Source organism: Seriola aureovittata, chromosome 8, assembly GCF_021018895.1.
Source record: "Seriola aureovittata isolate HTS-2021-v1 ecotype China chromosome 8, ASM2101889v1, whole genome shotgun sequence".
NCBI classification, from domain to species: Eukaryota; Metazoa; Chordata; class Actinopteri; order Carangiformes; family Carangidae; genus Seriola; species Seriola aureovittata.
The window spans coordinates 1,268,808-1,295,000 of NC_079371.1; the positions used below are offsets into that span (position 1 = coordinate 1,268,808).

The following is a 26,193-nucleotide window of genomic DNA, read 5'->3' on the forward strand; positions in this document are numbered from 1 at the left end:
CCCGTACATCAGTGTTCATACATTAAAGAAATCTGAGAAGCTGAAATGAAGAAATCACTTTATTTTGAAAAGTTACTTTTTAAAAGCAGCTCTTATTTTGAAATAAAAAAAGGGAAGTCGTGTGTGGTATTGCGGTGTTGTGGTGACTTGTTGAGCACTAAGTGTGAGCGGCTGGAGGGAGGATTCAGGAAGAGGAGAGGAGAGAACAGGAGAAAAAGAGACACAAACTGGAGAAACCAGAGAAGAAGAAGAAAACAAAATCAACAAGAAGAAGGAGAAGAAGAAGGAGAAGACAACAAGAAACCGAAAACAACAAGAAGAAAAGAAGAAGAGGAAAACTGTGGCTCTAATCTGAGAAAAGCTGCTCTGCTGCAGCTGCCAAACAAACAGGATCCAGGTGTTGTTCAGGCCACGCCCCTTCAGGTAAGCGCTCAGGTGTGTTTCTGCACAGGTTAGGACATGCTGAGACTATCTCAGTACATTTAGTCCAGTACTGTACTGAAGTAATTATTTGTATTTAACAACATACTTATTAAGTATTTAACTTCTGTATACTTCTACTGCATTACATTTATCTGTCACGAGTACTAAACAGAGTACTGTACCGAGTATTTATAAAAACTTCATAAACAATGTATAAATACTTTGCTGTACTACAGTGGAACAAGTACTCAGATCCTTTACTTCAGTAAAAGCAGCAACACAACGATGTAAGAATATTAAACTGCCGCTAAAAATCCTGTGATAAACATGTGAGTTAGGTAAAATTAATCAGGTATTCTATTCTTTTCTATTCTATTCTATTCTATTCTAGTATGTGTGTGTGTGTGTGTGTGTGTGTGTGTGTGTGTATATGAATGGGCTCATTGACTGTAAGCAGCTTTTCTGAAACAATGAGGTATTTCATCACTTCCTGTCAGACAGCCGGTGTTACGCTGTGTTCTGTCAGTGTTGTAACTTTATTTACTAGGTGAGAATCACAGTCTCACACTGACGTTTGTGTTTGTTTTTTCATGTCTGATCTATAATCCATAATCTATGATCTATAATCAATACAGTACAGGTCACAGCGGTCTGATACTGAGGTGTTGATCTGAATCAGAGCTGGAACTTGTGGTTATCTGATCATTTCTTTGTTCTCGAAAAACAGGTTGTTTTAAGTCAGATAAAGAAGAACAGCACATTTTTATTGCATATATATAGATGTAAGTTATATGTGAGAGACAGGAACCATGGGGGGGGGGGGGGGGGGGTTCTGACCCAGAACACCCCGGATCGAACGCCTCGGGGTCCCCCAGGAGGAGCTGGACAACATTGCTTAACCTGCTGCCACGAGACCTGGTCCCGCAAAAGCAGATTCAGACTGGGTTCATGATCCAGGTCAGAGTCAGGGTGGGGTGTGGAGGGTTTCGCTCCCCTGGATCGGAGGCACTTCCTGTCATTATGTCTCATTATTGTGGAGATAATTTCCTGTGAACCTTCAGTTTGTTTCCAGCCTGACAGAACAGGAAGTCAAGCTCTTCACTGCAGTGAAACACCAGTGTTTAAATAAAGTTTTACTAATAAACATCCTGCTTATTCAGTGTCATGGTCCAGTGTTAGTATCACAGTATTTATTCAGACTCAGTTTCATCAAATTAGACATGAAATGAAATGAAGAAATATTCAATTTGAACCATTTTAAAAAACTGAACATGAAAAATATCAGAATGAATTTTAAGAATGTAAAGGTGCGTTTGATTATCATCAAGTTAATCAAGTAATGAAGATCACAAACATGTTTAAGTTTCTTTCCCTCCGTCGTCTTCCTCTTCTTCTCTGTTTTTTTCTTCAGCAGGATGAATGGAAGTGGCTCAGCAGGAAATCCCACCGCTGCCTCGTCTCGCTCACTTCCTGTCCACGCTAACGAGGAGATGCTGCGACCAGCTGAGGAAGACCAGCAGAGCTCAGAGTCAGGCAGTCTGCCTGGGTCTCAGAAACACCAGAGTCCTGCAGAGACCCAACGGACTGAAGAGGAACCAGACCAGCTGGATGTCACCGAACACACAAACCACCAGGACCCTCCGACAGAGAAACAGAGACCAGAAGACTCTCCTGTGGTACAAAAACCCTCTCCAGCTGAACCAGAACCTCTTGTTGTCAAACCGAAACCAGATCAACCTTCTCCAACTGAACCAGACTCACCGAAACCAGATCCTCTCTGTACAGATCAAAAGAAACCAGGAGATCCTCGTCGTCTGAGACATGAACAAAACTCAGGTGACCCTCAGGAACACCAAACCCAGAACGGTCTTTGTCTCACAAACCCGAGAACTGAAGAAGCCCGGCCCCAGCCCACAAAGGACTTAACTGCTTTCAGTTCATCATTCGATGAACAAAACCAGAAGGAGTCCAAAGACCAAGATCCAGCTCCTCCTGGTCCTCCTGTAGACCAGCAGAACCACCTGTGTCCTCCGCAGGTTTTGTCTTACACTGGACATCCGACTGAGGCGTCGACCCTGGCTCCGCCCCCGACCATCGAGGCGTTCTGTGACCAGGTGCCGCTCTGCCCTCCGGAGCCCAAACTATGTGGCTTCCTGCAGAAGCAGGGGGGGCCCCTGAGGGCCTGGAAGCAGCGCTGGTTCACCTACGAGGAGAAGAAGAACCAGCTGTTCTACTACCGGACGCCGCAGGATGTCACGCCGCTCGGCCGGGTGGAGCTGAGCTGCGCCACCTTCACCTACCCCCTGAAGGCCGAGAGCGGCACCTTCCACATCAAGACACCTGAACGCACCTTCATACTCAAGGTAAAGGGGACAGGTAGACCAGGACTGTCTCAGCCACTGAGACAGTTGTTGCTGTTTGCTTCCGTTAGCCGTACCACTTAATCTCAGGGGTCACCTGTCGTTAACCCCCCCCCCCCCCCCCCCCCCCCCCCCCCCCCCCCCCCCCCACCCCCACCCACAGGCTGTGACTCAGGAGCTGATGCTCTATTGGCTGCAGCAGCTGCAGGTGAAACGCTGGCAGCACAGACAGACGTCCACCTGTCCAGACCCAACAAACAACAACACAGGTGAGAAACAACCAATCACAGTCAGCTGTGTCTCAGACAACTGGTGTGATGATGGTTTAACTGGTCTGATGATGGTTTAACTGGTTACTTGAATATACTGTATGTTTCAGTCACAGTCACCTGTCAGCTCTGACTGGTTTTAATCTGTAACTGTGTGACGTCTTTAATTCTGTTTGAGACTCATCCAGTCGTGTCACCTCCTCGTGACCTTTTCCCCCAGTCAACCCCAGGAAGTGGGCGGGTCCTGTGGTAAGAAACTCCCTCCAGAGAGAGTTGGGAAATCCTTCCTCCAGGCGAGGGAGTATCTCAGACCGCACACTCTGACTCACTTTTCCTCAAAACTCTGTCAAAAACAGTGAAAAATGTTAACTGAGAATCGCTGATTGCCTCGAGGCGTCTGATAGGACAGAGGACGATCAGCTGCTCCGGAGGTCTTTTTCTTTCTCACCTTCTGCTTTAATGGGATCATATCATGTTTCTTTAGGGAGGATTTCTGTCCCTTCCTCTGACTGACAGTATCTCAGGGACACTTTCCCAACAGGACAAGTGTCAGAAGCTGGGAACCTCCTCCTGTGACTCATCACTGAGTCAGACCAGACCACAGACATGTTGATATGATTCAGTGTGACCTACACCTCCTCCATCAGAGGAAACAGAGGCTGCACAGCTTCATTCAGAATCCTTTTAATCCCCTTTAATGGGACATACCACCTGTCTCTACCTGTCCTCCACCTGTCTCTCTCTCCAAAACTAGCTCAGTCTACAGGTGTCAACCTCTCTGATGTGGTGTTAAACTGGTGTCACTGTTCAGACTGACTGGTTAAACTGGCGGCAGAAGACAGGTCAGCTGTTTCTGCTGCTGGTCCAGAGAACCAGAGGAACCTTTGGACTGGTGGGCGGCAGGAAACTGGTTGTGATGTGTGCCAAACACTCTGATGTTGCTCTGTGGAGCTGACGATCATTTCCTGTTGTTTGGCTTCAGAGACCATCACCTCAACCAAAGAGTAACCCACCCAGTAACAAACATCAAAAACAGTTAAAAACAGCCATGTGTCTTCAGATTCATGAGTCACTTCCATAATAATTAAATCAGGACAGCAGCTGCAGGACACATCATGGATTCATTAGAAATAATATATAAAAAAAAAAAGCAATATGAAAATATTTTTTAAAATATATAAAAACAATATAAAAATATATAAAATATAAAAAATAAATAGTAAAACAAAAATATTATATTATATCAAATATAAAAAATAAGTAAAATGGAAAAAATAATAAATTGTAATTGTAAAAAAAATTAATTAAATAAAAAATAGTACAATGAAAATAATATAAAAAATTTAAAAACATAAAAAATATGAAAATTAAATTGTAAAAAAAGAATTATAAATACAAGTAATATAAATAATACAACATAAGTAGTAGTAAATGATCTATAAATAATAATATAATGATATAAAATGAAATAATAAATGTTACAAACAGGGAAATCCTGTCAGGTGTCTGTGTTGGTGAAGGTTTCGTGTGGATGGTTTATATCCAGGTGTCAGACTGAAGACATTTAAAAACTGAATTCTGTTTCCTGTTTCTGCAGACGACTTCCTGCCGGTGTTGAAGAGCCCTCTGGGTCTGGTGGGGGAGGAGGCGGCCAATGTACCATCACAACGAACGCCGCTTGCTAACATGTCAATCAAACATCCGCTCATCGAGCTCCAGTGAGTGACCTCAGCTGCTGATCTGTGGAGCTTAAAGAGTTAAACATTATAGATATATAATGGGCTCCAAACATCTCACACCGCTTTCCCATTCAAGTTAAAGTGGAAGTAGCAATTACTACATACCATCTCTGGTGGTCGGGACAAATGAGATAGAATATGTCTTCTTCTGTTCATGTCAATGAGACTTTAAAATAGGTGGTGTCAGTAGAGTTTGATGGTGACGCTTCCATCATTATGACGAGGAACAAAGTACGACTGTGTTTCCAATGATCCTCGGTTCGTCATGTTGTTGGTGATTATAAAAATATCATTTATTTCTTCTGTGTACAGAAACTCTGTCCACAGTCTTCGGAAGAGGTCGTCTCAGGAGTGGAGTCAGAGCGTGTTTCGAGTAGAAGCTCCATCGTGGATTCACCCAAGCTCTGCAGACACCAGCGCTACCAGTACGTACTGTACTACAGTAATGACTACAGTACTGCTCCTGACTACAGTAGAAACCACAGTACTGCTCCTGACTACAGTAGAAACCACAGTACTGCTCCTGACTACAGTAGAAACCACAATACTGCTCCTGACTACAGTAGAAACCACAGTACTGCTCCTGACTACAGTAGAAACCACAATACTGCTCCTGACTACAGTACAAACCACAGTACTGCTCCTGACTACAGTACAAACCACAGTACTGCTCCTGACTACAGTAGAAACTACAGTACTGCAAATGACTGTAACAGTGTCACTGATATAACAAACCAAGACAAACATGATCAGTTTGATGTTGAATGTTATTAAGTTTATGTGAAAATAATGCAAATAATTCATTATTTCTGTAAATGTACTGAAGTAAGGTAGTCTTGATTCAAACAAGTCTCATCACATCAGGACTTATTGATCTTGACCTGGGACTTGTTGATCTTTAACTTGGGTTAATGTCACTTCTCAGGTGATTATGATGTTGTGTTTCACTGATTTACCTGACGTTAATGTTACCATACACTCATAGTTCAACCCCCCCTTCCCATGTCAGTCCCTCCTGCCCCCAGGAATCCTGCTGACCCTCCGACACCGTCCACTCCCCTCCCATCAGCTGATCCAGCGGGTCAGGTGTTCCCGGCGGAGGAGAGGAAGTCCCCATCCCTGTTTGACAGCCGGAGCAGGAAGGCGAAGAGCCGCAGCTCCTCCACCCTGCCCGCCCTCCAACGAGACACGACCTCGTCCTCAGACCGGTCATCCCGCCTCCAGCAGGAGAAACATATGCTGATGGAGGAAGTCAAAGCTCAAAAGGTGATCAGTCACTCAGTGATCTGATAATTGACAGTTTATTGATTACTGATGAAAATGTCATCAACACACACTGTAGTTTGTTTTGTCCTGTTTTGTAAAGTTCACAGCTGCCGGTCGTGTTTTTCTGTCCTGACTTTTATTACAGTCTCAAGTCAATTCCACAAATGTCAGTATGACCACATAAGTAAACTACAGTCATGGAGCCTCGATGACGTAACAGCAAAACGCTTTTTCTCAACAGTTAACAGACACACTTTTTCGATTATCAATAAGTCTGCCAATAGTGTGTTTCTCCACATTATCAATACTAATGATGATAATGATAACACTGATACTGTGACGGAACTGTCCAGGAGCTGGTGTGGATCCTCCACAAAGCCTTGGAGGCGGCTCAGCTGGAGAAACGGACATGTGCAGAGTTTTTGGCGGAGAAGGGCGAGCAGGAGCGTCTGGAGCTGCTGCGACACCGCGAGCGGCAGGCGGCCGACCTGCGCGGCCGGCTGGAGGAGGCGAAGGCCGAGGCCGAGGTCATGAGGAGGAGTCTGGCTCAGAGAGACGTACAGCTGGCCGAGCTGCAGGAGAACATCAGGATGCTGATGGAGAAGAACGACGCCAAGCAGGAGGTGAGGTCACACCTGAGGAGCGCCCTAAAACAGATCCATAGTTTCATGGTCGTGTGTTTTAGTCGTGGTCATGCTCCTCCTGGTTCCTGTATGACTGACGTGACACTTGTTTGCTGTCAGGTGATCATCAAGCTGTCTGATCAGGTGACCGCCTGTCTGTTCGACCCACGGAGCCTCGAATCATCCTCTGGTGGCGATCTGGACTCTCAGACCTTCAGACCGCTTGAGCAGGAAATCGAGAACCTGAAGGTGAAAAGTGAAACTCTTTAAACCACATGAACCATATGGGTACACACAAGAGTACTGTCTACAGAGTCAGGGTCGACAGTAATCTGTAGTCCAGTATCTGTGAGGGTCGACAGTAATCTGGATCAGCTGTTAAACTGTGTGTCCTCTCCTTCAGGACGACATTGAGGCGTATAAGACCCAGAACAAGTTCTTGAACTCTGAGATCTACCAGCTGACTAAACTGTGGAGGAACAGCTCCGAGCAGGAGAAGAGTCTGATGGTGAAGGTGGGTCAACTGGGGACACTGGGACCCAGGGACCCAGTTCCATCGCTGTGAATGTCCTCCTGGTGTTTTTCTTCTTCTGTGGTGTTTTCTGTCGTTTGGAGTTTGACCCTCTGTTTCCTGCCCTCTAATTGGCTGCAGTGTGCCTACCTGGAGGCCAGTAACTGTCAGGTGGAGAGCCGTTACCTGGGCGTCCTGCGCAAGCTGCAGGAGACCAAATCTCTGGATCCGGTCCAGCGTGGGGCCGTCCAGAAGATGATCGAGGACGCCCTGAAAGGAGAGTTCAAAAGCATCATCAAACTCAGCACGGCCTGGTATGAACTCATCATCATCATCATCACTCAGAAAACATCTTCATCAGTTTGACAATACATGAGCTGCACAACAGGAAGTGTTTCCAGGGGACACTAAAAGGTGATGAACCTGCTGGGATGCACTTGTTAGTTACACTGTATAATAATACCCCCTCATCACTTTTTATTGTCCCCTGGAAACACTTCCTGTTGTGTTGTGAGTATCTGCAGCTCATGTGTGTGTGTTTTCTTCAGCTGCAGTGTGTTGAGCTTCAGGGCCACCGTACAAATGGAAACCAAGGAGCACAGAGTGAAAATAAACCTCCACAGACACACAACATAAAGGAAGGACGAATATTTCAACTGTTCAGTTTGTTTTGATTTAAGATTCAACAGAGTAAACGTCCCTCATTACATTAAACCAGCACAGACAGATGGAGATCAGTCCCCGTAGCTCAGAGCAGCTCCACATGTTTGTGAGGATATGTTGGAGTTATTATTTATTTATTTATTGATTTATTGATTGACCTGTCTCCTGGTAAACAGCTCAGGAGACTCTGGTTTATAACTCTAACACGTTTGACTACTTGTCTCCAAAAAACAAACCACAGAACAATCCCCACACCTGCAGTCACCATCCATGAGTTATACAGGTGATAACACCTGTGTTTACTGAGCACCAACACCGCACGCTGTCTCCACATGATGGAGTGAAGATCTCAGTCCCAGGTTCACCAGCTCACACCTACAACACACCCTGTATATTCTTCATGTAGCTGTGTGTGTTGTGTCCTCAGGGATCACGACGAGTACGGCTTTAAGATCGTCCCGGACTACGAGGTGGAGGACATGAAGCTGCTGGCAAAGATCCAGGCTCTGGAGATCCGCTCACACAACCTGCTGCACCAGGTCTGGCCCGAGTCTGGACTCGTGTCATGTACACTCGGGTCTGGGAGTTGACTAATTAGGCAGAACCAGCAGAAGTAAAACCCACTCACAGTCCGTCTCTGGTGTCTCCTGCAGGACGGGGTAGAGCGCCCCCTGCTGAGTCGCTGGGCTCAGTACCTCGCCGGCAGGTCGGACGACAACCTCTGTCCCTCCCCGGAGCTCAAAGGTCTGCTGCGTGGCGGCGTTCCTCAGGAGTACCGGCAGAGAATGTGGCGCTGGATGGTCCGAGCCAGAACCAGGACCATCAGAGACCGCCACCCACAGCACTACCAACAGGTAGAAGTATGCTTCCAGTCACACCTGTCCACACCTGTCCACACCTGTCCACAGTGTAATGTGTCACATCTGGATGTAGGTTCTTTAAGATCTCCAGGTTCCTGAAGAACTGAGAGGAACATGTTGTTAACAGCTGTTGTGTTTCCAGCTGTGTGAAAAGAGTCACACGTCTCCTCATCCGGCCTCCAGGCAGATCCAGCTGGACCTGCACCGCACCCTGACAACCAATCAGCACTTCTCCTCACCCTCCAGCCCCGCCCTCCAGCAGCTCCGCCGCATCCTATTGGCCTTCTCCTGGCACAACCCTGCCATCGGCTACTGCCAGGGACTCAACAGGTAAACACACGTTCACACAGGTGCAGACCCTTCCAGATGTTTAAACTGGACTGGAGAACATCTGGAGGAGATGGACTCTGCTGCGGACTCTCTGTCTTGTGATCATGTGATGTATCATGTGATGTGTCTCTCAGGTTGGCGGCCATTGCTCTGCTGGTCCTCCAGAGTGAAGAAGACGCCTTCTATTGTCTGGTGGCCGTGGTTGAAGCCATCATGCCTCAGGACTACTACACCAAGAACCTGGTGGCCTCTCAGGTCAGGAAACACTCACCTGCTCACCTGTCCTCTGTTCACCTGTGCCTTCAGTCAGGTGACCACATGAAACAATACATTGAGAATTCTCACGATGCTGATAAAAACATCTGTCGTCATGGAGTTAAAATGTATTTTAAAGCAAGCTAGTGAGTTAGTGAGTTAGTTAGTTAGTTATAGACTAGTTAGTCATAGGTTAGTTAGTTATAGTTCATTTAGATATAGGTTTATTAGTTAGTTATAGTTAAGTTAGTCATAGGTTAGTTATATTAATTAGGTATAGTTTAGTTTGTAGATTTATTTATTTTTGTTATAGGTTAGTTAGTTAGTTAGTTAGTAAGTTAGTTATAGTATAGTTAGTTAGTTGAGTACTGAGTGATCCACTGAATTCACTCATTCACAAACAGTTGACATGTGATATCTTAGAGTTGACTTTTTTTACTTAAATGTGTGAAGTTCAGATTTTCCTGCTGACATGAACGCAGCGCTGTGTCTGACATGGTGGTGAGTAGTTCAGGGACGGAGCTGTCTCCTGTTCACCTGTCCACCCGTCACTGGTCAGTGGTTTGGTGTAGAGGTGGGAGGAGGAGGAGAACAGAGAACAGTCATCTGCCTCTGAGAGATGGTGATCGAAGGTTACACAGCCCCTGTGCATTCTGGGAGAGATACAGGAAATCTTTCCTTGATTGATCAGCATTACTGATTGATCAGTTATTGACTGATCATGTTACTGATCGACGTGTCTGTGTGTTCAGGCGGACCAGCGGGTGCTGAAGGACTTCCTGGCGGAGAAGCTTCCCCGACTGGCGTCTCACTTTGAGGATCACAGCATCGACGTTTCTCTGATCACCTTCAACTGGTTCCTGGTGGTTTTTGTGGAGAGTCTGCCCAGCGACATCCTGCTGCCGCTGTGGGACGCCCTCCTGTACGAGGGCACCAAGGTACCGACACAGAGACACACAACAGACACACAACAGAGACAGAGCTGAGTCTAAAGACAAAGATCTGAGTGCACCTGACCTGGAGAGGTGTGTTTCTCAGACCTAGAGAGGTGTGTCTCTCAGACTTAGATAGGCGTGTTTCTCGGACCTGGAGAGGTGTGTCTCTCAGACTTACAGATGTGTGTCTCTCAGACTTAGATAGGTGTGTTTCTCAGACCTGGAGAGGTGTGTTTCTCAGACTTAGATAGGTGTGTTTCTTGGACCTGGAGAGGTGTGTCTCTCAGACTTAGATAGGTGTGTTTCTCAGACCTGGAGAGTTATGTTTCTCAGACTTAGATAGGTGTGTTTCTCGGACCTGGAGAGGTGTGTCTCTCAGACTTAGATAGGTGTGTTTCTCGGACCTGGAGAGGTGTGTCTCTCAGACTTACAGATGTGTGTCTCTCAGACTTAGATAGGTGTGTTTCTCAGACCTGGAGAGGTGTGTTTCTCAGACTTAGATAGGTGTGTTTCTTTGACCTGGAGAGGTGTGTCTCTCAGACTTAGATAGGTGTGTTTCTCGGACCTGGAGAGGTGTGTCTCTCAGACTTACAGATGTGTGTCTCTCAGACTTAGAGAGTTGTGTTTCTTAAACTAACAGAGGTGTGTTTCTCAGACGTTACCTGTGTGGCTCCTGTTACAGGTGATCTTCAGGTACGCTCTGGCTCTCTTCAAATACAAAGAGGACAACATCCTGAAGATCCGTGACAGCGTGGAGATCTACCAGTACCTGCGCTTCTTCACCAAGACCATCTCTGACGGCAGGTAGGGACTCACCTGGTCTCACTTGGTCTCACCTGAACCCTCACATCATTATCATTTGTGTTCATACATCAAAGGTTTTGTCCTGCACCTGTGTGATTATTGAAATCTTTTATGTTTAATGTGTGTAATGCCGTGCAGGAAGCTGACCACCATCGCCTTCAGTGACATGAACCCGTTCCCCGGCCGCCTGCTGAGGAACCGGCGAGCGCTTCACCTGGAGCGCCTGCAGGGGGAGCTGCGAGAGCTGGAGGAGCAGCAGAGGGAGTTCATGACGGAGAGCGCCGAGCGTAAAGACAAAGAGCTGGACACCATGGTGAGCGAGGACGACGAGGAGCTGTGATGTCACAGGATCTTCTTCTGGTTTGGCGACATGACGTCGTGGACTTTGGTTCAGTTTCAGTCTCGTCTTCAGTGACCTGTTCAGAAACTGAAGCTTCAGCTGTTTCAGGTCGTAATCAACCACCTCCACCTGGTGTCAACTTTAACCCCTGTCTTCAGCAGCTGAGTACATTTACTTAAGTACATTTCTGAGGTACTTGTACTTCACTTGAGTATTTCCATTCCCTGCTACACAGCTGCAACATTAAAGTGATGAACAAACTAATGCATCAGTAATTATCATCCAGTCATATAACACATTACTCTGAAATGGTCCATTCTGCATAATGAGTACTTTGACTGTTGGTACTTTATTTTGAAACTATTACTTTTATTAAGTATTCATGACTTTCTCTCGTAACAGTGTTTCTACTGTTACTGCAGTAAATGATCTGTATCAGTACTCTGACCCCACTACCGCTGAACTTCCACACTACATGTACCTGCTGCTGCAGGTCTGAACAACAAACAACAGATGACATCACTCAGGTGTTTTGTACCTGAGTGAAGTTTACCAGTGCCAGTTTGAACGTTGTAACTGTGTTCTTACAGAAATATGTTGATATTTTTCATTCTGTTTACGTGTATGATGACGTTCTTCAACGTTCTTCAACGTTTTAGCGTTAAAGTTTTATTTGTTATTTATTTGACCTGTTGGATTAAAACAGCTTCGTGAGCTTATTGTGTTGCACAGGAAGCAGTTCTCTCAGTGAACAGAGGTCAGAGGTCAAACTGAACAAGGAGTGAACTTTCTCTTCGTTATCAGCAAATTGTTGTTTATTGAACACAAACAGCTGATGGTACCACATTCTTTTACTTATGCTTTATAGATCAGTTATGGATCATCAATAAGAACCGGTTCTGTGTTGCCAGGTTGTGGTAAATCCTCCTCCTGCAGAGAATCTGTCTTTTTATCATTAATTCATTGGAGACGTCTCCCAACCATCAAGTCAACAAAGGGTAATGAATTTCTCAATTTGTAATAAACGACCTATAAATGTTAATTAATAATAATCCATAAGGTCTGTAGCTGTAAATGTTAATAAGCAGTTTATGAATGGATCTGTGTCCAGATGTCCTGCAACAGTTTGAGACGTCTCCTGATAAAAAAAGATAAACTGTCCTCAACCTGTTTTTCTTACAGCTGATGATCTGAAACCACTGTTAGCGCTGTTAGCTTCATGCTAACTAGCACATCTCATCTGAGATAAAAAGTTTCATTCAACCTTCTGTCAGCTAATGTTGTCATTTCATAAACAGGAGATGCTAGAGGCCGCTAACTCAAAATTACTGAGATAAAAAACGCTAATGCTAACATAAGCTTAGCTGCTAACATTGGCTAACAGAAGTGTTAACTTTCTGCCTTCATAAGGTTCCAAATAAAAACAACAGGTAGTAACTGAATCACAGTTTTTAATAAGAATGAAGCTCATGAATAACTTCAACTGTTTATTTTCGCATGATAACCACTGAACTGCTGGTTAATGTTTTTGTATTGTTGTTGTACACATCTGTATTTTTGTACATAAATATTCTGTAATTTAAACTTTTTGTGTTGGATTCGATTTTCTTACGTGATTTTTAAACTGTAGGTTTTTATGCCTGACTATGCTACGTATTTCTGTGTATTTATACGTCACTATACCTTAACGTTTTATGATATTATTATATCTTACCATAATATAATCTTTTTTTAAGTTTTTTTTTACCTTATTATACTAAAATTGATTGAATACTCTTCGTATTGAAGGTGTTCAGGAAGCAGAAGGCAGCAAACAGATTAAAATTTTCCATTTTATTATTTTTCTTAAAAAACAAATATACATAAGAAATGAAAAATATAAAAAATCAACCCAGAACAAAAGAAAAAGTTCTTCAATGTTACAAACGACTTCTTACTGCAGAGAAAAGCTAAACACTAGTGTCACACCTGACAGTTAAACTCGTGACGGCCTAAAGATCTTGTTGCTATGAGCCGTCCCTCGTGTGAAGACACGTGTCAGTCACTGAGAGACACTGAGGCGTCAGTCAGGTGACCCGTGAATCTAACAGCTGATTATTCACACCGTACGAAGATGACGTGCTGTGATACAGAGCAGAAAAACATGGACATGCAAACTGGTTCCGGATCAGCTTCTCTACAACGTCGGCCCTTCATCCGCCGCGATCAGGGCTGAGGGAAGCTGCACAACAGTTCTCAGGTTGAAGGTGGCCGTTACCACGACGACCAAAAAGTATAATTAGAAATATGACGAGTGAATGCAGAATTAAGGACACTCCAATCGATTGATGTTTGTTCAGATTTGTTAAAACATTTGTCCAGAAGATTCAGTTTGAACAAACAAAACCACAGGCTAATGCTAAGCTAACGTTATTTAGTAGAGTTGATGTAGATGCCTTCACTGCCTCTCTGAGTGACGAGCTAACCTGTGTTAATGTTAATATAAAAACATATAAAAATCTTTGTTATAGCACACAGCCGTAACAAAACATCAAAACAGAATACTGAATTTCTATTGGCTCTCGAGGATCAGCTGTGAAGGAAATCCGAGTTGTTAATGTGAAGTTTAAATTTCTGACATTTAAGTTGTTTGAATTAATTTGAACACAAATTAAAAACCAGACACACGTCACACTTTGATTGGAGCGTCCCTAACCCACGGCTCACCTGTCCACATTCAGCAGGCGGAGCTTCTCCTCTGCATGCTGATTGGTTTGATTTGATGAATGAAGCAGATTATTGGTCAGCAGTTGACAGACGAGCTGAAGTTTCATTCCAACAGTCTCAACATACGTTAATAAATATAAACCTGTCATTCAGAACAAATCATCAGCAGGTGTCTGAGGTCAAATCACCTGCTGGAGTTTTATTGGTTCATATTTCTTACACAATATAAACAATATTTTCTCATCAGGTGTGTGATGTAAAAGTTTCTCAAGCATGAGGAGTAAATAAATTTAATTAAGTTCATCTCAATGAACCAGAACGTCAACAATAAACTACAATAAAGAAAATAATAAAGATAAAATAAAAAGTTGTTACTCCTGATACCATCAGATACGACTGAAACATTTCTGTTTTCTGATGTGAACTAAATATTTCATACATTTTTCCTTTTTTTTTTGAAGTAGCTTTTTTTTTCTTCTTTTTTATGAAACAAAAACTGGGTGAGAAGTTCCTGGTTTAATCACCATGTGATTATTAAAGGATCTTTGTCACTGTGACCACATGTTGAGCGCAGATAAAAATCACTGTGGATATAAACAGTGTTGACATTTTTACAGTGAAATGAACTTTTCTGTAAAAATCTGTTGTTAACACTTTGAATTCCAATTTATTTACAAATCGTTTCTTGTATCTCTAATAAAACCGATCAGTTGGTAATGTCCAGTTCTTTCTAAAAGCTAAGCTAACATAACCTTTGACCTTCCCTCACAGGAAGCTGAGCTGAGTCTATAACATAATCAGTAGAAATGAAGAATGCAGTTTCTAATAATCAATGAATGAAGATTAAATATTCTGTTATGTTGATATTTTTTCTGTAATTAGAGATCAGATCAGATAAAAAAAACCCCTGCAGCAGCTGTTGATGAACTGATCCTCCTCACCTCAGTGTTAACGAACCACAGTTTAATTATCACTAATACTAGCTCTAAACTAGTTCCTATGTAGCATAGCTGAGCTAGCATACGGAGCTAACGTTTGATCGCTAACATTTGATTAAATGAGGAAACATGGTTCTTCATCAAAATGCTAATGATGTAAATCATATTGATTTAGATACATTTCATAAAAATAACACTGTATATGTCTAATTATAAAACATGCTAATGACATTAGCTAGGCTAAATGACTGAATAGTACTGGTTCAGTTAGCTTACGTTAACTTAATCAGATATTTCCCATCATTCTAAGCTGTAAGAATACGTCTAATAATAATGTGAATAATATAAAGTCAAACGTACGTTTACACCTGAGCTTCTGTCACTTTAATATTCCCCTCTGTAAAGGTGTAGTCACGTTTTAGCTCAGGATGCTAAAGCTAACGGTTCCAAAGATGTTTCTTACTCTAAAACATTTAATTGGTGTATTTTATTAGTGACTCACTAGTTTATTTAACATTAACTAGTTACTAAGAACCTAGCAAGAACATCAAGTTTATGAACAGCTGCTGAAACAATCCTTGAGTCTAACAAACATTTGATTCTACACCTAAAACGATTAATTGATTAACTGTTAATCAATCGACAAACATTTTATTTTCATACCTGATTAACTGTTTGAGTAATTAAAGTAATTAATTTTTTGCTTGATTTATTTCCTAATAATTTCAAAGAAGTGTCCTGGAGAAAGAACCATGTGTTTTAGTAATTATTAGTGAATATAAAATTGGTGAACTTCCAATTAATTCCAGTGGCTGTAAAAGAAAACAAAAACCTGTAGCAGCTGCAGATATTTGTGCTTGTTTGAAGACGACTGAGAAACTGAGATGAACATTTTTAATTGAATAAGAATGAAAATATTTTTCTTTGTTTTATTTCTGTGAACGAAGCTTCAGCTCCTGTCAGTCAGCAGGTTAAATCTGCCCGGCGACAGGGTCACATGATCCAAACTAAATGTTTAGAAATGAGTCTGAGAAGCAGATTTAATGATTTCTACTGATTGAAATTTTTTCTTTTTCGGGACGTTTGAACGTGAGTAAATGTGTGTGCGTGCGTGTGTGTGTGCGTGTGTGTGTGTGTTAATATCTGAGCTACAAACACTTCATCTAAAATACTTTACAGCTACTTTAAACTGACGTCAGTGTTGAATGAACTCCATCTTTAGTGCAATTAGTTAACATGCTCGGAGCATCACGCCCTGTGACTCACTGTATCAACAGGTTTATAACACACATGCTCTGTATATGGAGACGCTCACTGTGAGGTCAGAGGTCAACTACATCAACAGGTGTTACCAAGACAACGTGACTCGTGTGACTGGAACAGCTCTCCGATCAGCTGTCTCAACCCGTCTGTTTCTCCTCCGAGGTGGAGGAGGAGTCTGGATGACAGAGGTGGATGATGGGAAACAGTCGCAGCCTGAAAACGTCACACAAACATCGCTGGGCTGAGCCAATCAGCTGCAGCCGTTACATCAGCAAAGAAAACTTTAACACAGACTCGTCAGCTGGTTGACGTCTGACTCGGCGCAGTTCATCAGACTGAGGCTGAATCCAAACGTCCGAGACCAGAACCAGAACCAGAACCAGAACCAGAGCCTGAACCCGGATCCAGAAACCTGAGTCAAGTCTAGTTTTCTCCTGATGCTGAGTGTTGACGGAGATAAACAGCTGATTCTCCCATCGCTGCCATTAAACCACAGAAGAAGAAGAAGAGGAAGTCATGAACAGATCCAGAGCTCGACGATGAAGAACGTGATGATGAGGAAGGTTCATCCTCCTCATCATCATGGCTCCTCACTAACACTGTGAATATCCTGGAAGTGAAGATGGTGCATATATATGTATATATATATATTATATTTAACATCCATCCTCTCTTCTATCTGTTGTGTCGATCCACAGCAGTGGTTCCCAACCTGTGGTCCGGGGCCCACTGCTGGGCGGCGAAGGTACTGCGAGTGTCCCGACAAATCAGTTGCAAAACAGAAATTATTACTTTACTGAAGAGATGTAATTTTAAAATAAATAAAAACAGAAATAATGTTTTTAAATGTTTTAAAATAAATTGCTCAGCTTCACTGATGTACATTATACAGACAAAAATCAGCTGCTGGAAGAAACTGATCAACTACAGCTGCTCTGAAATAAAACTCTGGACAGAGGAGGAGCTCACGTCATCATGAAACTCTGTAGATTCATTTTCTCCACTTCCTGGTTATAATATTTTATACTTCCTGTATTTAATCTGTGAACACATGAAGCTGGTCACATGACAGAGAGGACTTTGACTGTGGCTTAGATTTAACAGATAAACTGAGTCTGAATTCATCTGTTGCACAAAGCGGTTTAGTTCTTGACTATCTAAAAATACAATGAATTCTGGGTGAATTAGTAAATTAATTACTTTTTTCAAAATAAAAAAATGGCCGACTGAGGAATCACATCCAACCGCTGAGCTCCGTTTACCCTCAGCAGACACGGACGTTTGGATTCAGCCTGACACAACTCAACCTGCGGGGCAACAAGGCAACATGTTGGGCAACAGACGAGCAGCTGACTCCTTCATCTCGTCTGGTCTGAGGTGACAGAACCACTCAAAGGTCCACTTACTGGCTTCTCTCTGAGCTCTCAGCTGCACCTCTCAGTCCTTCCCTGTCAGCCGCCTGCTGGACAGTGAGACATGTCGGACCTGGACCGCGGTGAACAAACAGAAGCAGGAAGACTTGTTGTTGATGCTGACGTGGTCACATGATGCAGTTTGTTTTATTGCTGAGCCGTCACCTCCACAGGAAGCTCCGCCCACACACATCCCACTTTCTTCTTCTTCTTCTTCTTCTCCTCTGGATCTTCAGGGGAAACAGCTCGGACTCTGTTGTGGAGGTTTTGGACGGTGAAGTGATGGAGGTCCAGGAACAGGAAGTTCAGATCCAGGTGACGGTTTTGTGGAGACGAAAAACAATCTGACTGTCAATCATCTTCATCACAGGTCAGCTGACATGACCCCTCCTCCATAATGTTCTCCGTCATCACTGTGACTCTGCTGCCCCCGTGTGGACGGGAGGTTAATGACCTCTGATGGAGGCTGAGGCGTCGCACTGCGAGCAGCACGAGCAACATCCACCAGGTTCCATCAGCTGTCGGCTCAGTCTAGGCATCACGTTCACAGCGTCTAAACACTGACTTCCTGTTTATTTTATTATTGATTTTAAATCAATTTAATCACTTTTGCGACCAGGTTTGGATCCCTCCCTACATGTCGGGTGTGAAGCTTTTTCTTACTTGTGTTGAAAAGTGCTGTAAATAAGGTTTTATTATTATTATTATTATTATTATTACGACCAATTCAATTTCAGATTCAGATCTTGTTTCTATGGCGACTGATCTGCTGATGTTTAATGTTTTACTTTTATTTCCTGTTACTACTTCTTCTCCTCGTGTCAGGGAGACGCTGCTGTGACCTCAGTCAGGTGATAAACTAAACAAAATGTTCAAAGGTGAAACTGCAGCTGTGTGTCGTTAAGATTATTTCCTCCTTCACCAGCTGCAACATTAAAGTGATGAACACGTGAATTATAATCCAATACTACTACACTGATTTACTTACAATAACAAGAGACTTTGTTTTGTTTTTATCTGCATCCACTCACTAACATTACGAGTCTAGATGAAAGAGGAGATAAAGGAGATAAAGGAGATAAAGGAGATAAAGGAGGAGGTTGGTGCTTTGATGTTGCCTTCATTATCAAAAACATCCACCCTGATACTGGTGTGGAGTTTGACGTTAACGTTCAGACGCAGAATGAACTTGAAATCGTCTCATGTGGTTTTCTGATACTTGGTTTGGTCTTTATGTTGTGTTGTTATTATCTTTAGCAGTTCGTTAGACAACATGTTCTCATGATGATGATGATGATGATGATGAATGAATCTGTTGCTTCATGTCTCTTTTACTGCACGTTTCTGAGATATTCAGTTATAAAACTGTTTTCAGCTGCTGCTGCTGTTTGTGGTCGGAGGCCAATCAGAGTTTTATTGTTTAACTTTAGCACCAAATTACACCAATCAATCTGCATGTGTGTGTGTGTGTGTGTGTGTGTGTGTGTGTGTGTGTGTGTGTGTCTACAAGTGGACAAACGGTTCTTGTGTGTACTATCAAATATCATCCTGCTAGAAAAACTTCATTCTGAAATGATCCAATCAGCTGTAGCTGTGAAGTCCAGTTTAAATGCAGTACTTTAACTTGAGTACTTCTCCTCTGTGGTATTATTATACTTGTACTCTGGTATTATTGTACTTCTTGTACCTCTGACTGTGACCTGGGTCTGGATGAAACAGCTGATGGATCCTTTACCTGTTGATCAATCAATCAGAGGTATTGATCGACGTGCCCGCAGTGCGATCAAAACCTGGTCAGCTGACCTCTGACCTCCAATCTCATCCACCAACCAGACGTGGAGCTGTATGGCTGCTGTTCCATCTGTGCACAGACTCCGCCCCCTCTGCTGACCGAGATCCAACGCGGAGTCCGGGCGAGTCCGGGTGTGTCAGTGAGCCGCAGGTCGTCTCCATGACAACAGAAAAGTGTCTTGGCTGAAGTTAGAACTGAAGAGTGAGCGATGAGTTCAGTTATAAAAAACGACATCACTACGAAAAGATGCATCAGCCGGTTTAAAATCTGCAGCGCTTCAATATAAAGTGCTTCATTACATTGTTACGTTTTTACAGTTTCTTATTAAAATATCGTTTTCCCTGGAGTGAAACCATAGTAAACATGTTACACGTTGGTAAAAATAAACATTTGGAATGTCTCTTTTTTTTTTTTTTTTAAGAAGTCCCATTGGCTGATTTTGGTCAAGCTGAACTCGTCCCCGGAGCCTGAAACAGAAAACCAAGGTTGACAGGTCGTCATGGCGATCACACATGATGGAAGATGACAGGCGGTTTGTTGTTGTGATGGAGGGTGAGAAGAAGAGTATCATGGGTAGTCAGGTGTTTAAAAGCAGCAAGCAGGACGAACGCAGGATGTTAGAGACACTGAGGTTACGGGTCCAAAACCACGGCCCCTGACCTCTGACCTCTAATATAGAGGAGAAAGACTGAAGAGACACAACAGGGTCTCTGACTCTGATGTCAGACCCGATTCTGTCCTGAGGGATCAGGATTTAGACTTCGGCCCCCCCTCAGAGGATTTAGACCAGAAACACTCTCCACTGTTTTCTTCACTTTTATTCTCCAGTTCACTGGAACTAAATCTACATCAGAGGATCCAGAGGATCCAGAGGATCCAGACCTGAGGCTCAGACTCTCATCAATTACAAAATCATGATTCTCACATGTTGTTTGATTCGTCTTGTTAACTTTAAGGTGTCAAACCGTGAAGGTCCAGAACCAGGACTCTGACTCGGGACTGGATCTCAGGTCTGGAGGAGATTAAACATCCTGGTGGAGAAGCTCAGACTCAGCAGAAACTCTCTCCTCAAAAACTTCATCTTCAGAATCTGACCTCTGACCTCTGACCCCAGGTCTGACCAGAGGAGGAGGAAGAGGAGGTAGGTGATTTAGCAACCACTTAGTGTCACCATAGAAACCAACAGGAAGTAAGGCAGCTGATGCTTGTTGGTCTCTTATCTCCATTCTACGCTCTGATTATCTGATCGATACTGATCAATACTGATCGATACTGATCAGCTGAGTTTACTGAAGGATCAACAGGTGAGCAAACAGAGCGCCCTCTGCTGGACCACCTGATCCTGCTGAGTCCTCCATCTCCTCAAAGCACCACAGTGAGAAAATAAGGCCCAACACACACACACACACACACACACACACACACACACACACACACACACTCTCTCACACATACTCACACACACACACACAAACACTCACACACTCTAACACACTCTCTCACACATACACACACACCCACACACACAGATTCAGACTCACACACACACACACACAAACACTCTCACACACTCTCTCACACACACACACACACCCACACACACAGATTCAGACTCACACACACACACACATTCACTCTCACACACACTCACACACACTCTCACACACTCTCTCACACACACACACACACACACACTCACACACACAGTAAAAACTGTAAAAGTATAAAGATACAAAAGTAAAAAATAAATTACAAACAGAAAGTATGATGATGATGATGATGATGGTGATGATGATGATGATGATGATGAGTTAGCATGCATCAGTGTTTATCCATTCAGCATGGACAGTGTCTGTTAGCATGCATCAGTTAGCATGTGTTAGCACACGGCGGTGACGGCGGCTGATTTGGTGGTGTTGGCAGAGGGGGCGGAGCTTGGCGTGTGCAGCAGGCTGACGAACAGGAAGAGGGTGGAGGTGGGCAGGTAGACACAGAGGAAGAGGACGACGTCTTCGCTGAGACAGAGGACGAAGCCGCTCTGCTCCGTCAGCACCCAGTCCACCAGCACCCCCACCAGCAGGTAGTACACCTGGAATTCCTGAAGGTCCTCCCACTCCTCTCCGTCCACCTCAGGCCCCGCCCCCACCTCCTCTGACGAGCTCGTCCGCCTGGCCACGCCCCCTCCGCCGCTGTCACTCACCATGGGCTTCATCTCCGCCCCCTCCGAAACCGCTTCCTTCACCCGGCTCCGCCCACGCTCCACTGCTCGCTCCAACCGCCGGCTGCTCTCGACGAACTCCTGCAGGGAGGGGGGCGGGGCAAAAACAGACAGGTGAGTGAGGACGCTGCAGGTGCAGGTGGTGTTTGTTTCATGATTCATTTTAGTTCTGCAGGTGTTCAGCAGCTGCAGAGCGACAGCCAATCACAGTGAGCGACTGTACTCGGTGTAATCATCCAGTTCTAAAGTTTTGTTATTTTTTGGGCTTTTGTGCCTTTATTGACATCGAGTAGAGAGACAGGAAGTGACATGCAGCTAAGGGCTTGACCGATGCAGGACTCGAACCGGGGCCGACTGCAGCGAGGACTGTGGCCTCTACACATGGGGCGGATGCTCATCCACCTGAGACACCCCATAATAATCCAGTTCTCAGGTCTGCCCCCTGCTGGAAGCAGCTGGAAGCAGCAGCTCCCGATGGAGATCATAAAACACAACTGGCTTCAAAAAGAAGCTAAACTCTGGTGATCGACCGGTTATCGGCTGCAATGTTCAGCATTTTCCAATAATCAATATTGTTATTTTTTTTTACCAATCACAAAAATTGATTAATTTAAAAATCTGCTACTTTCTAGATCAAACTGATGTAGTTTAATAAACAGTCCTGCAGTAAATCCTCCTTTGGTTGTTGATTTCACAGTCACTGATATAAACGTGGTGAACAGACCAACAGAAACATCTGGACGCCACGCTCAGTGTCTGGTTTGTGTTGGCGTGACGGTTTGGTTATTGGTCTCTTGGATTACTAATAATCGATATTGGCTCTGATAAATCCATATGAGTCGATCCTGCTCAGTCCTTCCGTGCCTTCGACCTTCATCCTGCACTTTAATGAGACGTTCAGTCCAGAACCAAAGACCCTCAGCTCTCTGAAACACGCCACGACTGAACGCTTCTTCTTCTACTGTCATCACAGTGTCAGTCAGACATTTAAAAACAACGCCAGCTGACTCCAGGTGTGTGTCTCACCATCAGAGCTTTGTCCATGAAGAACTCCTTCCCCGGAGTGCCGTCGTTGTACTTGGTGTCGATGGCGAAGCAGAGGAAGAGGACGTCCACCACGATCTCAAAGATGGACAGGAAGCAGTGAGCCACCAGGAAGGAGAAGAGACACACGATGATGAGCGGCAGCAGCCACTCGGCGTAGTCCCGCTGGTAGTTCAGGAGGAGGACGCCGGCGAACGCCGTCGTCGTCACGATCAGGATCTGAGGACAGATTTAGACTGTTAGCTGTTCAGATCAATATCGTTTTCATCAGTGGTCACCAGGCAACGATCAGTTCATCTAATAATCATAATCCACTGTGTGAGTACAAGGATAAACTACGTCACGACCTCTCCTTCAGAACCAGCTCCAGCTTCCAGAACTCCATGAGTGAGTCTCTCTGATCAGCACCTGAACACAGAGGCTGATCTGACTGACTCCACCAGCGACTCTACTTTCTTCACTGGACCTCTGGGACCAGAACCAGAACCAGAACCAGAACCAGAACCAGAACCAGTTCAGACCTGGTAGTGAAGTCCACCTCACCTTCCCCAGGAAGAGCACGAAGTCTCCGATGGCGTTGATTGTGGCGACGCGCAGAGCATTTTCCACCAGGATCACGAAGGCGTCGCGCGCAGACGTGCAGAAACTGGTGCTGTTGATGGCTGTGGCTGCATATGCATTCTGGGAAATAAAAAGCCAGGTGAGACAGGTGAGACAGGTGAGGGCCTGATGTTTGAGAAGGGGAGGGGCTGTGTATTACCTGATTGAGATAGTTGAGGCACTTCTCCAAACACCACAGACAGCAGATACAAGTTTTCAGCAGACAGCGAGCACACGCGTTCTCCTGAAACACGTCACATGACACATCAACATGATGATGATGATGATGATGATGATGATGATGATGGTGTAAATAAAGTTTATCTGTACCTTTCCTTTGAGCTGGTTGTGGACGTACATGAGGATGAGTCTGGGGATCTTGACCAGAGTGATGATGAAGGATCCTTTAGCGACGGTGCCCAGGTGATACCGGACCAGCCTCAGGACTGAGGACAGGATCGGGGTCACCGGGAGCCGGTTCTTGTCCCTGAAACACAAAGTCCACATTGGTCCGGTTTGTTCCTCAGAGATCCTGTTGGAGACTCTGACTCTTAATAAGAAGACCACATTTCCCATCAGCCCCCTGGTTTTCTGTCCCCCTCCTTCCCCTGCCCCCTCAGAGGATAAACATGGCGACTGTGATTCTTCCTGTTCAGACACCAACAGATTATTTCATTATTTCTCTGATCAACTAAACTAAATTTAACAGGTGAGTACAGGTGAGTGCAGGTGTATACAGATGTGTAAAAAGTGTGTTTAATAAGTGTGTACAGCTGTGTTACAGATGTTATAGGTAAGTACAGGTGAGTACCAGTGTGTGCAGGTGTGTTACAGGTAAGTACAGGTGAGTACCAGTGCGTGCAGGTGAGTGCAGGAGGACTCACCTGGTGAAGTAGTATGTGACCACGGCTCCGGCCACAGTCATCTGCTGACAGGCCAGGATAAACTCACTGATCCAGACCAGACCCACAGCGTGGTACCAGGTCAGGTACTGAAGAGGACCCGTCAGTCTGAACTCCGTCAGTCCCGTCTCCTCATTCTGGACCGGGTTTCCTGCAGGACCACAGTGGACCAGGACCCAGAGGGGACAGAGGGAGACACAGCAGACGGTCAGGTGGATACTGAGCAGGTGAGTCTGCTGCCCAGCAGGGGGCAGAGTGTCGCTGTGGAGGAGGGATCGGACTCACCAGTGGTTCCCAGGAAGAGCAGGACCAGGATCCAGTAGATCCAGAAGAGCAGGAGGGCGAGGAAGGTGACGAAGGGCTGCAGGGTGAGGAGGGGGAGGTGGATGAAGACTTTTCCCGCCACGTGGAACAGAGCGATGGTCAGAGCCACTCGCTTCCTCATGAACAGCATCAGCAGCAGCAGGATGATCTGAAACACACAGACACCAGATGAAACTGTCTTCTGGAGGGTCCAGACCCGGGACCGGGTTTTCAGGGTCTCCGGGTCTTAAAGGATCATTCTGTCTCATCATCACAGAACCATAAAGAGGATCAGAGACGCCGGGGGAAAGACACAGCAGCTGGTTTACGTACGGTGAAGACGGTGGCGGCGACGGCGTAGACGAGCAGCGCCTGTCCGCTGTCTCTGCTGACGTCCACTTCCTCCTTCACCTCCTTCGCCACCTTAGAGGAGGTGTCGTTCCCGTAGAGCCGGTGGTCGATGTAGAGCCACCAGAGGACGCTGGTCCCCGCTGACACGACAAACACACATGGTCACACTCAGAGTCCTACACACACTGATTCAGTAGAAGAAGACAGAACAGGAAGTGACCTCACCCAGGGATCCGAGGACGACCAGCGAGGTGAGGATCCAGACGAGGACGGCGGAGATGTACCGAATGATCACCATGAGGATCATGGAGAGGACTGACAGACAGAGGTCAGAGGTCAGAAAAACACAACACATTTAAATTGAAATCTGATTTATGATCGTCTCATCACTTCCTGTTTGCTTTTTGTTTGTTTCTACGGAAACCAGAGTCTGAAGACCAGATCTGATCCTCACCCAGAGCGAGCACACACAGCCCCACGATGATCTCTTTACTGGCGGCGACGCCGGCGATCAGTCGGTGCAGGACGCTGTTGTCGCCCACGAACGTCACCACGGCCTCGGCAAACTTCGCATAACAGGAAACATCCACCGGAGTGCAGCGGTTAAACACCGGCAACGGCTTACTGAGGAGAGAGGTCAGAGGTCAGAGAGCAAAGAGGAGAGGTCAGAGGTTAAAGAGGTCAGAGGTCAGAACACCTGGACGTACCTGGGTGGGACAGGAAGTTTGGGACACTTGGAGAACCTCTCAGGTAGACCTGGATATTTATGACCTGCCAACTCGTAGGAACACAGCTCAGAGCCTGAAACACACACACACACAGGGACACAGCTGATGACATCATCCCTCTGTTTCAACCTCCTCAACCAATCACAGAGCTCCAACAGTCACTGACCGACCAATCAGAAGTTACACACCGTTCCTGTAATTCTGTCTCATCATTAATCTCTTTATTCATGACTCACAACATCTTTCAAAACCATCTAATAAATATAATTTTTTTCTACATTATAATAAGACAAACTGATTTGGACATCAGTTACCATGGCAACAGTCAAACAGTGAGGGCTTCACGTTTTACTCTTTCACTCCTCTGTCCTGACTGTGTGTTGTGCAGCTGTTGTCAATAAAGTTTTTCTGATTCAGACAGCTGCTGTTCATGAGACAGTCTGACTGAATATAAACAGATAGAAACACGAGGTCGTAGGTCACAGTGACTCTGACTCGAGGTCAAAGGTTAAAGACTGAATCAGCTGCTGGTTCAGGTGCGACACATGAACTGGCTCC

The 26,193-nt window shown here is 44.8% G+C and overlaps 2 protein-coding genes across 7 annotated transcripts in view; one reads left to right on the forward strand and one right to left on the reverse strand.

Annotated features, from left to right (window-relative positions):
* Window positions 1-3: 3 nt before the first annotated feature.
* Window positions 4-12,976, forward strand: tbc1d2 (TBC1 domain family, member 2). 4 transcript variants are annotated; one of them, XM_056382500.1, is made up of 17 exons: window positions 5-423; window positions 1,838-2,786; window positions 2,947-3,052; window positions 4,650-4,770; window positions 5,104-5,216; window positions 5,801-6,057; window positions 6,411-6,680; window positions 6,801-6,929; window positions 7,084-7,194; window positions 7,333-7,505; window positions 8,282-8,393; window positions 8,508-8,708; window positions 8,857-9,044; window positions 9,179-9,299; window positions 10,052-10,237; window positions 10,917-11,038; window positions 11,177-12,976. In XM_056382500.1, exons 2-17 carry the CDS (start codon window positions 1,839-1,841, stop codon window positions 11,376-11,378), a joined length of 3,360 nt encoding a protein of 1,119 aa, XP_056238475.1. In that variant the 5' UTR covers window positions 5-423; window position 1,838; the 3' UTR covers window positions 11,379-12,976. The 4 variants fall into 4 exon arrangements, 3 of the variants coding, with proteins under 3 accessions (XP_056238475.1, XP_056238474.1, XP_056238476.1); XM_056382499.1 differs by having other exon boundaries at window positions 6-423; window positions 1,835-2,786; XM_056382501.1 differs by lacking the exon at window positions 5-423 and adding an exon at window positions 1,264-1,380 and having other exon boundaries at window positions 1,835-2,786.
* Window positions 12,977-13,192: 216 nt separating this feature from the next.
* The window catches only part of slc44a1b (solute carrier family 44 member 1b), a 23,667-nt gene continuing 10,666 nt past the window's right edge, over window positions 13,193-26,193 (reverse strand). For 2 of the 3 annotated variants that reach the window (XM_056382502.1, XM_056382504.1), the window contains exons 5-16: window positions 25,615-25,708; window positions 25,362-25,531; window positions 25,133-25,222; window positions 24,890-25,047; window positions 24,539-24,725; window positions 24,236-24,404; window positions 23,682-23,838; window positions 23,512-23,595; window positions 23,295-23,432; window positions 22,734-22,970; window positions 21,690-21,788; window positions 13,193-19,956 (exon numbers count right to left, since the gene is read on the reverse strand). In XM_056382502.1, the coding sequence (XP_056238477.1) occupies window positions 19,933-19,956; window positions 21,690-21,788; window positions 22,734-22,970; window positions 23,295-23,432; window positions 23,512-23,595; window positions 23,682-23,838; window positions 24,236-24,404; window positions 24,539-24,725; window positions 24,890-25,047; window positions 25,133-25,222; window positions 25,362-25,531; window positions 25,615-25,708 (1,607 nt within the window). In that variant the 3' untranslated portion in view covers window positions 13,193-19,932. Of the gene's footprint in view, window positions 21,618-21,665; window positions 21,789-22,733; window positions 22,971-23,294; window positions 23,433-23,511; window positions 23,596-23,681; window positions 23,839-24,235; window positions 24,405-24,538; window positions 24,726-24,889; window positions 25,048-25,132; window positions 25,223-25,361; window positions 25,532-25,614; window positions 25,709-26,193 lie in introns of all 3 variants that reach the window. The other variant, XM_056382505.1, reaches the window with a different exon arrangement.